The sequence below is a fragment of the Triturus cristatus genome, chromosome 2_1 (assembly GCF_964204655.1).
Source record: "Triturus cristatus chromosome 2_1, aTriCri1.1, whole genome shotgun sequence".
Lineage (NCBI taxonomy): Eukaryota > Metazoa > Chordata > Amphibia > Caudata > Salamandridae > Triturus > Triturus cristatus.
Window position 1 is genome coordinate 980,290,508 of NC_140581.1, and position 13,892 is coordinate 980,304,399.

Sequence of the window (13,892 nt, forward strand, 5' to 3'; positions counted from 1 at the left end):
GAAACACCGTCTGCTACCGAGCCACCCCGAAACGCACCCACGGACCCTTCACCTGCAAAAACCTGCCGCTTCACCTGCCTCCGAACCCGCACCGCACCAGCCAAACCGAGCCCCAGCAACAACCATCTGATGTGCATCCTGCTCAACACCCGCTCCGTCCACAGGCATGCCGTCTAACTCTGGAACCTCCTCGACTCAACAGCACCAGACATCGCCTTCCTGACGAAAACCTGGATGAACGCCTCCTCAGCACCCGACGTCGCCATCGCCATCCCAGACGGCTACAAGATCACCAGGAGGGACTGCATCAACCAGACGGGAGGTGGCATCGCCATCATCCACAAGAACACCATCCGCATCACGACCAACTCGGATGACCCCTTCACCTCCGCCGAACACCTTCACTTCCAGATACACATCGACCCCAAGCCCACGCTCAGAGGCACCCTCATCTACAGACCACCGGGACCACGCACACGATTCAGCGAAGACATCACAGACTTCGTCAGCCCGCAGGCCATCAACTCCACCGACTACATCCTCCTGGGGGACCTCAACTTCCACCTGGAGAACAGCAAGGACCACAACACCGCCACCCTGATGGACAACCTTGCCAACCTCGGACTCAAGCAATTGGTTACCACCCCCACCCACTACGCCGGCCACACGCTCGACCCAATCTTCTCATTCAGCAAGTACGTCGCCTTCAGCCACTCCACCAAACTCCAGTGGACCGACCACAGCTGCGTCCACTTCAGCTTCAGAAGGACTACGACCCACCACCGCACACAACAGGCCCCTCGCAGGAGCTGGAACAAGATCACCGACGAGCAGCTCACCGCCTCCCTCAGCCAGAACCCCCCCGCCAGCTCAACGGACCCCAACGAAGCCGCCAACTACCTCACACAGTGGATCACCAACTGCGCTGACGTCCTCGCACCACTGAAGAACCCTCCCAGCAGACACGGCAGCAAGAAAGCATCTTGGTTCACCGACGAACTCCTCACCTCCAAGAAGAACTGCCGCTCCCTGGAGGCTACCCGGCGCACCAACCAGACCACAGACAACATGATTGCCCTCAAGCACGCCACCCGCAAACACCACCAACTGATCCGCGCCACGAAGAAGACAGCCTTCAAGGAACGTCTGAACAACAACACTCAGAACAGCAAGGAAGTCTTCAACATCGTCAAAGAGCTCTCCAACCCCGACGCCGGAAACAACGACATCACTCCCTCGCAAGACCTCTGCAACTCACTCGCCGCCTTCTTCCACGACAAGATCACCGACATACACAGCAGCTTCGGCCCTCCAACCACGAACCCCACCACCGAACCAACGCCCCCACCTCCACCCTCCGCACCTGGACCCCGGTCAGCACCGAAGACACAACCCGGACGATGAACACCATCCACTCCGGATCCCCCATGGACCCCTGCCCACACCACATTTTCAACAAGGCCAACGGCATCATCGCACCCCACCTTCGCGGCATCATCGCCTCCTTCGACACCACCACCTACCTGGAGTGCTGGAAACACGCCGAGATCAGCGCCCTGCTGAAGAAACCTTCAGCAGACCCCACCGACCTCAAGAACTTCCGCCCCATCTCGCTCCTCCCGTTCCCTGCCAAAGTCATCGAGAAGACCGTCAACAAACAGCTAGCCGACTTCCTCGAGACGAACGGATCCCTCGACCACTCACAGTCCGGCTTCCGAGCCAACCACAGCACGTAGACCGCCCTCATCGCGGCCACAGACGACATCAGAGCCCTACTGGACAACGGGGAAACAGCGGCCCTCATCCTCTTGGACCTCTCCGCAGCATTCGACACTGTCTGCCACCGCACCCTAGTGCAACGCCTGAACAACACTGGAATCCAGGAGAAGGCCCTGAAGTGGATCATCTCATTCCTCGCCGGAAGAACCCAAAGAGTCCGCCTCCCCCCCGTTCCAGTCAGCGGCCACCGAGGTCATCTGTGGCGTTCCACAGGGATCATCGCTCAGCCCCACCCTCTTCAACATTTACATGCGCCCCCTCGCAACCATCGCACGCCAACACAACCTCAAGATCATCACCTACGCCGACGACACCCAACTGATCCTCTCCCTCACCAACGACCCGGCCACCGCCAGAGCCAGCCTACACGAAGGGATGAAAGACGTCGCCGAATGGATGAAGAACAGCCGCCTGAAACTGAACTCTGACAAGACGGAGGTCCTCATCCTGTTATCATCACCCTCAGCCTGGGACGATTCCTGGTGGCCCCCTGCCCTGGGCACCACCCCCAAGCCAACGGACCACGCACGCAACCTGGGCTTCATCCTGGACTCCTCCCTGTCGATGACCAGACAAGTCAACGCCGTCTCATCTTCATGCTTCAACACCTTGCGCATGCTTCGAAAGATCTTCCGGTGGATCCCCACCGAGACTAGGAAGACGGTCACCCAGGCACTCGTCACCAGCCGGCTGGACTACGGAAACACCCTCTACGCCGGCACCACCGCCAAACTCCAGAGGAAACTCCAACAAATCCAGAACGCCTCAGCATGACTCATCCTGGACATCCCCCTGCACAGCCACATCTCCGGACACCTGAGACACCTGCACTGGCTCCCTGTCAGCAAGAGGATCACGTTCAGACTCCTCACCCACACACACAAGGCCCTCCACGACCTGGGCCCCAAGCTCAACACCACCCGCCTGACCTGCCACACGCCCACCCGCCAGCTCCGCTCTGCCAGCCTCGCCCTCGCCGCCGTTCCACGCATCCGCAGAACCACCGCCGGAGGAAGATCCTTCTCCTACCTGGCTGCCAAGACATGGAACTCCCTCCCCATCCACCTCCGGACAACCCAGGACCACCTCGCCTTCAGGAAGCAACTCAAGACCTGGCTGTTAGAGCAGTAACGTCCCCCCCCCGCGCCTTGAGACCTTACGGGTGAGTAGTGCGCTATACAAATTCCATGATTGATTGATTGACTTACAACATAGAGGCGTCCTGAACCAGACTGAAAGCCTCCCCGAAGGCCTGCCTTTCCCTCAGGTGGTAGCAGGCACAGAAAAATTCACATACCCTACACGAAATTACGGGGCCACTGCCACATTTCTTGGAAAGTACAACTATCAAATGTGTCTATAAATGCGCCCCAAATGGGACAAGAGAGCTTTGAGGGTAAGCCAGCAACATTCTAGGAGACTAATAGAGTATTGCTGGGATTGGGAGGGAGGGGGGAGGTTGGGAGGGAAGAAGCACTCGATTCAGAATGGTCCAATGCTTTCAGCAAGGTTATAGATGAAACCTCATGCCTAGGTGGCAATGCACACAACCAGAAGGCACATGCACAGAAACTGGAGGGAGTGGTCAGCAAAGAGTTAGCACCAGCCGATGGCCGGCAACAATCAACCTCCATTCCCACCCTACCGGGCTCAAGAAAAACCCAAGGGGGACCAATCTAATACCATCTTTCTTCAAGTAGGTCTCCCTCGCACAGGTAATCAGCTGTTGAGCTAAGCCAGGGCCCCTACAGTTGATTACAACACAGTCCTCATCGATAATCTTTGCCCTCGGGCAGTACCAATCCATCCTCCTGACTAGCAAAATGTCATCATATTCCAAAAAGTTAGTGTTCTGATTCACCAATCACAGACTTTGTTTTTAAGATCAACATATGATTCTCAGCTAGAGTCCCGGGGTGGGGGTATTGCCATAAGGACAGCTAAGCATGGATAACAGTCAATCTGGAGGTCTAGCCGAGCTTGGGCCTGGAGGTTGACATCTTTAGAAGAAGAGTTGGCTCCTTGTCGAGAACCACTAACAGCTCTATTCACAGAACTATTTTTTGGACCATTATCCATTGCCTGACCCCCTTACCCACCTACACCTGCCACAACCATCCAAGGATGAGGAGAGCCATGCAACACCCGGGAGGAGCAGCCTAAGCCGTCACCACTGAGGTTGGAAAGCAGCCTGTCACAATTGGAACCAGCATCAGACTCGGGTGGTTGACCTTGCACAGCTTAGAGTAGGCTTCAATACATGTAGCTTTTCCATCAAAGAATAAACACATTTTTAAACCAATAGCTCAAATTGAGTTAAATTGACATCCCAACTAATAAGTTGTAAATTGTTCGGAGTCAGCGAAGGATGGTTCACCAACTCAGTGGGGCCACCACCTCGTCTAGGCCTAACACAGGATGGTGTACTACTGGCTCGCTTCATTGCCCGCTTCCTCTTGGCGCGAGGGTCATTGACACAGATTGTTGTGTCATCGAAGACTCCACAGGAGCTGCTGGTTTGATTAACAGACTAGGCCTCAGGTACATTACCTTGTGGCTCAATGAAACCTGGACGAAATGCACTATGAATGCTCAGTAGTTTGACGGAGGTAAACTAATGAACTGTCTGGGGCAATACCAAATTCCATGGGTGATCTAGAAGGAGGCAAAGGCATTGGCAAAACCCAATCCAACCTAGGTTCAAACCCACTGCTCCCCTGTACCACAAAGACAATAGTCTGTGTCAATGGCACCAGCCTGCCACTCGCTTCCACTAGACCAGCAATTCCAAACACAGAACAGGTGCAGGCGTGGGAAAGAACTCTGTTAGAGTTATCCAACACTATCCGACACTCAAGACCAGAAGAAGAAGGACATGGCTGCACAGGCAAATTTTTGGAAATCCTTTAGACCTGCAAGGTCTGCAGCATAACACGGCACAACACGCTGTACCCAGAAGGGGTGTCCACTTACCTCTCCCTGACCTTGCAGCCACCGCCTCCCACAGTTATACCAGTTGCATCAGTGACCACAATCCACAAACCGCAGTTGATAGCCCTCAGTTCCTTGACGTCAGATAGCAGGCTGTAGAAGATGGCTGGAGCTGTAAAGAGCTAGGAGCTGAGAGCTGGGAGTGGTCACAAACAAACCCTTGCAACATTAAAGTCACACTGACATATTGACCCTCATAACTCAGAGTGGGCCAAAGTATGCCAGAAACCAAATTAAGAGCTAAAAGAGGGCTAAAGGGGAGCACCGAGGGCCAAAGACAGCAGTTGCTTTTTTCCACAGCATCCCCCCACCCCAAAAAAAGAAGAAAACAACAGCAACCAGCTGTTTAAAAACAGAAGAATTGTCTGCAAGTGTCACCAGAGATACAGGATGTACCAAAGAACCCCTACTCCAACTGCCCTGACACAAAGAATCTTGTGATGCTGAGGAAACATGAGAGTTTTTTGTCACTCATGAAAGGGAATGAGTGGGAAGAAAATCCCACATGTTTTTGTTCTCACATTATCTGTGCACTCATTTGAATGAAGTTTTGAAATAAGCTTCATAATTCCAAGTGACTTTTGTTATGAGTTCTAACTACTGCCTTCTTATCTAGGACACATGAAATATATTTCTAGATTACATACAAATTATAGATGTATTACTCAAACATACTGGTTATTTCATTAACAGGTGTGGGTGTCTTAAAATCACTGCTAAGCCTGGTGCTTTGTTCTTTCAGAACCAAACCATGCAGGAAGCCTTCAACTGATCCCAGGCATTTCTAAAGGGTGTATTGGACAAAGCAGCATGAGTCCAGTTTTTGGAACCTTTAATTTAAAGTAATTTTCCCATCTGCACACAAACCAGATAGGGAATAGCTGGGAGTTCCAATGGGCACTGAAAGGAGAGGAATGGAGGCTGGGAGTTGGCATTTTAGTTTAATTCTGACATAATTTATCCAAGTATATGGTTTACTTCTTACAAGCAGGCAAGTCACTGGTGCAGAGACTCTATTCTCTGTGATTGAGATAAGGTCTGTGCAGGGTTCTTTTGTCAAGGAGAGCCTCCAGTTATATCAGTGAAGGACAAAAAACAGATATGCTCCAAATGGAATAGGATAGCAGAATATCTTGATGGTTGACACCAGATAAGTGCATTTAAGCTGCTGATATCCAGGAAGTCTGCACCCAAACAAGCATTTGAACAGTTTGCAAAATTTCCATTTAAACAATAGTAAATAGAAAGCTACATCTTCCATCACCGCAGTCTTCAAAGCTTCAGAATAGTGGATTGATTTCTGCTTGCCTTAATATCTTCAGAGATTCAACAGCATAGATCAAAGATGCTTAACGCAGGGGGTTGCATGGCGCTGGCGGAGCTGGGTAGGTGTTGCAATTGTAAGCCCCGCTTTTTATCAGAGATCTCGGCTATCCTCTGTGCACAGGGTTCCCACCTGGCCCCCTTCATGAGCTGGCTCTTCCTCCCCCCCCCCCCCCCCTCTGGGGGGGAATTGCCTCCCTGTCCCCTCTTCTGCCTTCCCTCTCTGTGTCCTTTCACCTCTCTCCCTTTCTCTCCCCCCCCCCCTCCCCGCCCCTGCCTCTCCCCCTTCCTTCCACCCCCCCTCTTTTCCCCTTCCTCCTCCTCCTCCTCGGTACAGACCCCCCCCCCCCCTCAGTTGGGGGCATCGGAGATTGGAGAGCACCTGCCGCAGCTACATCGGTTTTGGGTGGTTCACCCGCGAAGCGGCACCAATGTTCTTAGTTAGTTTGGGGTTGGGGGAGGGGGGGGGGTTGTGGGGTAGGGTTGAATTGAGTATTATATCAATCTGCTCTCTGTAAGTACAGTACCTGCCACTCGGGGTACTGGTTGATTGTCTCGTTCGCTTATAATCTTTGACAATGTTGGAAATGCTGTAATGCATCGATGGCGAGGCGGATCTTTGTAAGTTGGATACCAGATCTTAGACTATTTTCCGAAAAATGCACAGATGGCGCATGGATACAGGATGTAAATGTAAATTTTTTTTTTTTGTCTGATGCTCAATAAAGATATTTAAAAAAAAAAAATAGATCAAAGATGCTTGCCTTAGTGGTCAAAATCTGTAGACACTAGACACTTTTACACGCATATGAAACAAATTGGACACCTTCTAAAATGTGCAAAGTCTAATAATAACACACATGATAAAGCAAAACAGTGAATTATGGGACCAGTAAGTTGCAGGGAAGACACCTAAACCTCTCTTTACAATTTATTTATATCACCACAAACAATAAAACTCATCATAAAGACAAGCATAAATTGATTTTAAATGAGAATACCAGCTAAGAAAGCGCAAAAAACAGACTCACCATACAAGGGTTTACAGTCAGTGAACTCTTAATAAACTGGAACTGCAGAATACCAGACTGTTGCGCTGCATCTGTGCTGTCGTGCTCCTTTGAAGCAATCTGAGAGCAATCGCTACTGATGACCCATAGGTGATAACCTTCCGTACCCCAGCTCTAAACAGAGGCAAAATACAAATTAAAGGATCATTATCCTGCCAGAGAAATATGGCACATATGACATTCACTTAGTCTGATCACAGTATCTCTCAACGTACCCAAATGTGCCATAATTTAACCTTTCCATTATAGAAATATCTGTTTTTTTTATTAATTAAACTTCATTTCTAAGCAATGTATGTCAGTGGGTTCCCTGATCACACTGTGAAATTGAAAAAACACATGTTCAGGTTTTGCTGCTTCTTTAAATTCTTTGTGACAAGAGAATGGTCCATTTAAGTCCCCTGGATACATTTGCACCAGACAGCATTCGGATTAATAAAATAGGTCTTACTTCATATATACAAACTGATGTACATTTCGGTACGTACATCAGTATGTTATTCTATTAGAAGTCTGCCATGATATGTTTTCCCGCAGACCGTCATACGCAACGAAAACCTTTTGCTAGCTATGTATTCGATGTAAAAGGCAGTATACTGTCTGTCTAGAATGCAGTGATATTCTGTGGAATATCAGGAGTTTGCTGATGTGTGGTGGAAGGAAGAAGAGTACAAAGTTTGGACAGCTATGTCAGGTTGTCTCTTACTTAAGGAATAGCTAGTTGAGTTGAACAAGTACTCTGTTTTGCATGGAGCTGTTGAAATAGTTTTGTCGGAAGTTTATGATCCCAAATATGGTGAGGACTGTGAGTGGAGTAAACAGATTTTTCATGAGCTCTCTGTTGAAGGCAGGTTGTTGTTCAGAAGTTCACGGTTAGTGGCCCCAGAAAGTGAGCATGAATGATTGATGACTTTTGCCAATGGAAGGTATTAGGGAGTCAGCAATACTAAGGAGCATTTGAGAATGTCTTAATGCTGGCCAGGGATTGATCTTCCGACACAGAGGTTGATAAGAGAATGTGTAGATGGTAGGTTAAGTGACAAATCCAAAAAGCTGAGATCTGCTACCATGATTATTAGGAAGCTGACTAGTCAGCCATGAGATGAAATCGCTTTTAATATTGTTGGCCCATTCTAAGAAGAGTGCTGAGTACATTTTCATTCTTGTTGACATGTATTCTAGATAGCCAGAGGTGAAAGTTGCTTGTGATATTCCTACTGTTTCTGTGATTAAGTTCCTATCAAATATTTTTGCATGAGAAAGTAATCCTAAAGCCTTGCTAACTGATAATGGAGCTCAGTTGAAGCCGGCTGTCATTTCAGAGTTTTTGAATAACAGGCATTGTGCATAAAAGGTGTGCACTGCCTCAAACAAATGGTATGATTCAATAGGATGCTTAAGGAGACTATTCAAATGGCGAAAAGCTGTGGGAGGAGTTAGAAAGATGCAGTGCTGACCACGTTGTGCAGTATATATTTATTTCAAAATTGACAACAGGTGTTACCATGTACTTTGATGTGACTCCATGGGTACTTAGTAGAGTAAATTAATCTGGGGTATCTGGTAGGTTGATTGTGGAATGGGCAAAGGAAAAGGAACTATATTGCCGAAAATCCAAATCCTCGTATCTTCTATTTGAACTGAACCATTATTCACGTTGACATCTTTCTGGGGAAATCTGTACTTGCTGTACTCTTTCCTTCCCTGTGGTAACTTCCCATAAACCATGTCGCCAACCCTGACAATCAATGTTTTCACATTTCTTTTTCTGCCAAAATATTCCTTGCACTTGAATTGTTCTCTCAGTTTTGGCAAATGAGAATGGGGTTTGCCATCGTGTATTCTGATATCTCAAGATATTATATCTATTGTGAAATTCTTAATTCAATCATATATTTCTTATTTGTGAATATGTTTATTATCTTGTTGATTATTGTTTTGTGTGCTATTATGTGAGCTGCTATTTGTTCCTGGTTATGTTGTGCCTGTTTTGTTGGGAGGAAAATGTGTGGTATGTTAGGTTATTATATGCAGGTATATAGCCCCTTTAAGTGGTTTCAGATCAAAAGGTTCTACATTGAATGTTTGTTTAGAGTTTGAGAGTAGTTGGTGGTGGAACTTCATCCATGCTATATGTTCTCTTGGTTCCTTATTATCACTTGCAATAAAGCATATCTTCAACCTGAAATTACTTAAATCCTTTACTTTCGGATTAATTCTGGGATTACAACACTGGTGTAGGACTAATTTGACTTAGTCAATATTGTTCTTAAAGTTTTATCTAATGCCTACTAGTGAGGTCAACAAAACATTAATAAGGCACACATAAATTAACACAATTCTACTTTTTAAAAACTTTTGTAAAATTCTGTAACAGTAAGATACAGACCAAGAATTACAAATTAAATGAATGGCATTATATTCAGATTTACATTATGATATAAAGCTGCCTACAAGAAACTTGGGCTCTTGAAGCTTTTACTCTAAATAGCTTTTACTATCTATGCAGCCCTGCAATTCTAGCCCACTCGGGATCAGCCAAAAGGGGGCTGGGAAAGTGACAGTAAAGGAAATAAGTTTTAATACAGCTTTAGAGCCCGTCGCAGTGGGCTCTGCTATAGCCTTATAGCCTACCGTAGCGGGCTATACCGGCTATTAAAGGCCTGCTCCAGCGTTTAAGGCCTAAGCCGAAGGCGAGGGACTTTAACAAGGGAACAGGACTTTAATAGTCGGTATAGCCCTGCTACGAAGGGTTATAAGGCTATTAGAACATTCTGCCACTAGAGGGCAGAATGTTCTAACAAATAAAACAGAGGCTCTCGAAGTTCGAGGGGATTTCAATCCCCTCAAGCTCCGAGAGCCCTTTGTAAAACATTGAAATGTTGCTCTGCGGGCCTTTACCGGCCCCTAGAAGCAGGGAGCACTCCATTGTCTTCAATGGAGCCCCCAACATTCCAATGTTCTAATGGTCATTAAAGTCTCACTCCAGCGTTGGCGAGGGCCTTTAACAAGGGAGTGGGCCTTTAATGGCCAGTGGAACTTGGTATGGAGGGCTCTAAGGCTATTAGAACATTCTGCCCATACAGATCAGAATGTTCTAATTTGCAAAATCAAGGCTTCACAGAACCAGAGGAAGTTTAAATCCCCTCAGGCTCCGTGAGGCCTTTGTTCACAGCTGTTGCTGTGAACAAACATTCGAATATTGATGCTCTGGGTCTCTACCAGCCATTAGAAGCCCAGAGCACTCCATTGTCTTCAATGGGAGCTCAAAATTCCAATGTTCTAATGCTTATTAACAAATGCTACTTTTTGTATTACAAAAAGTGTATGATGATATTATTCTGATTAATTTTTAAAGAAACATTTTTTATGTGTATTCCTCCACTGTGATAGAAGAATTAGAAAGTAATTTGGTGAATGTTGCAAATACGCAAAACAAGGAGATTTTACAAATCATGGGTGGGGGCGATTTTAACCCTCAACCCTGTAATAAAAGCAATTTCCCAGCGTGTGGGCCAAAGATTACAAAAGGGTTGGATATATACACCACTTCAGGCACGTTTCATACAGGGAGGCACTAAACACAATGATAATGTCTAGGATTCTAGTTTTTGCCAGTGAGTACATATTCTCTGATGCACCACTTCCACGGTCATTTGAAGGAGGCAGTAATATAAATTATATAATTCTCTCGCTAGGTCTAATGCCTCTGCTTAGGGAATATGATGCAATTGCCACCTACATCAGCGACGATAATTCATTAACTATCTATCTTGATTTAGATATATCAGATGAAAGAGAATCTGAGGATAAGTAGACGCCCGAATATTCACAGAATAAAGGTACAAGGATAAAGTGGGATAAGGTGGATAAGGTAAATAAGGAGACATTTTTATGTGGGCTAATCAGAGAGAACAAGCATGTATGTGAGATTCTGACCTAATCAGATGAAGTCCCAGAAACATAGATGCTTATAAATCCCTTTGCACTTCTGTATCCAAAAAGCGATCTGTTAATAAACCTCCTAAATATATTCCCCCATAAATTGGTTTAATCTTGATTGAAGTGGAACTCAAAAGGCTTAAGAGGCACTTTCTAAACTTCCCAGACCTAAGGGTGAGGTTTACTTCATTGGAATAGAATACATAGAAATCCTAGAAAATAGGAAAGCAGAAATAAGATGTAAAGCTTTGGAAGAACTTCAATCTGCCTGGATTAACAGAGACTGTACTGTTTTTGGAAGGTGGTAAACCATCCTTTTTTCAGGTAATCAAAAAACATTTATGGTCTCTCATATTCCAGTCCAGATAAGGGTAGACCACGTTTCAGCCATTTTTAACCCAGAGAACCATGATGTTACTTCCATCCCTGGAGAAGATTAATCTTATGATCCACAGGCTGACACAGAGCTTAGCATGTCCATGGAAGTGTTAAATCGCATTAATTTAAATCCCTTGGGAAAGGCCCTGGACAGAGTTCCTATGGACCTGTTTAAAGAGAATAGCGCATTCTGGGTTCCAATTTTAACCAACGTGATCAGGTCGGCCATAGTTGGGCAACCCACTGCCTCGTGGAAGGTGGCGATAGTAGTACCAATCTTTTTAAAAAAACAAAAAGGATTAGGCCTTCTCCCAGCTGCTATTGTCTGATTTCCTTACTGGATAGTTTGTTTAAAATTTTGGGAAAAATCATTACCTTTAAGGCTAGAAGGTTGATTAGACTAAAACCAGACTTTATCCAGCGTACAGTATGGTTTCCAGCCGGGGTTTAAGCACCATAGAGCAGTGCCTTAACCTCCAGCTAATCACGGGAAATATTTCAGGACCAAGAGAGGTTATGTCTTTGACTTGGTCTACCACCCTAAATTGTGGGATATTATGAAGAGGATAGGAACTGAACAAGACTTAATGGATCTCATGCGTAGGATGCACTGGGACACCTTGGCAAGGATCTACTACGGGGTCAATGGCAAACTCTCCCCCTGGATTAAATCCACTCTCTGAGTTAAACATTGTTGCGTTATGGCTCCTTTCCTATTATAATATATGTTTAAATGACTTGGAAAATCATTTCTGTCAGTCGTGGAGGGAATTGCCACAAGTGGGACATCAAGCAGTACTTGTTCTCCTATATGCGGATTACATGGTTGTAACATCTGGAACCACAAATGCCCTCCAAGCACTCTTGAAAACCTTTTTCATTTTCATCGGAGATCTAGGCATTAAAACTAATCTTAATCTCAAAAAGACCAATAGCATAAATATCGGGCCAAAAAATACTAAATCTAGGAAATTCAAACTAGATGGGGTCGACTTAACTAAGATGCAAAGTTTTACATATCTGGATCTTTCCTTTGATGATCACCAAAACTGGGATTTTCTTAACTAAATCCTAAAGCCAACAACTGCAGAGAGCCATTAAGTCTGTATTACCTTTGCAAGTAGACTGGGGAATAAACCGATAAAGAGAATTGTAGGCAACTATAATAGAAAATCCATAGCTGTGACTAGCTATGAGACAGGGGTTTGAGGATATACGGATGCAAAACTACTATAGCAGGTACAAAATACCTTTGTGAGGAGACTGTTGGCTTTACCCCCAAGCCTCATCAAGCTTTATGCGTCACTCTGAAGCTGGGTTGGATTATTTATTAGATAATATTAACATAGATCCCCTGTTTCTTTTGTTTTAATCTGTTTTTATTAATTTTAAGGTTGACAGCTTTCATGAAAGACAACTTACAGTATAGAGACCTATCACACATCGGATCTACTGTCAAGAACAAATAGACATCACGATTGAGTAGAGACAGATCAAATAGTCATGTCAATGACAGTATATAAGCCGAGCCTCTCCAGGCAGTTCCGATCGTCTAGGAGAAAGGCTATCGTACAGTAGTGATGTGGTGCCGGTAGTTCATTGTACAGTGTCTTTTCAGGCCATTCAGTGCGGGCAAGTGTACAGATGTTAGAGAGAAAACAAAACCAACAAAACACCAAACCAAAAATAGCAGCATAGTCCGACTCCTGAGCGTATACTCCTCAGCAAGGCCCCCTCCCCCCCCCCCCTTTCCCTATCCCCGGCGTCCCGTCCCGGATTTTCCTGCATATCATCATCTCCGCCCATTGCCCACATCAATGTCTGCCCTGGGCGTCAGTTGGTGTGTGTGTGCAGTTACGGGGCAATGCAGGTGTTTATTGGTGGACTACCTGTCGCGCACTGCAGAGACGTCTTCCCCTCACCTAGGTCACCACTTGGGGCTGCTCCCGCAATTCGCATTAAGGCCTGGAACAATCCCTCCCATTGCGCTGCTATGGGTGTCTTTCGTAGCCCAAGCGTTGCCTCCCGAAGGATGGCAATTCCCTCTGCTTTGGCCCATGCTAGGAGTGAATACCGCCGTGACTGCATGTGCGGCGGGTCTTGTGCCTTCCATCTCTTAGTGAGAAGCCGCTTATCCACCACCAATCCCAGGTCCAGGAAACAAGAGGAGACTTTTGTGGCCGGGGTCCTGCGATAGTGGTGTAGTAGGTAAACAGGTCACTCAAATGGTATACTGCGGCCCGGGAATGTGTGTAGCGCCTCACCAACAGCCTGTCAGTAAGCATGTAGTTTGTGACCGCTCCATAGCATGTGCACCAGCCCAACCCCCAACTCCGCACAGCGAGGACACGCCACATCTGTGCGATGAAAATACCTATTGATCTTCTCAGGTGTAAGGTATGCTCTGTG

The 13,892-nt window shown here is 46.4% G+C and overlaps 1 protein-coding gene across 2 annotated transcripts in view; it reads right to left on the reverse strand.

Annotated features, from left to right (window-relative positions):
- Window positions 1–13,892, reverse strand: part of RIC1 (RIC1 partner of RAB6A GEF complex) — a 730,678-nt gene that overhangs the window by 237,343 nt on the left and 479,443 nt on the right. For both annotated transcript variants that reach the window (XM_085634197.1, XM_085634186.1), the window contains exon 11: window positions 7,125–7,277. In XM_085634197.1, coding sequence (XP_085490323.1) covers window positions 7,125–7,277 — 153 coding nt within the window. The remainder of the gene's footprint in view (window positions 1–7,124; window positions 7,278–13,892) is intronic.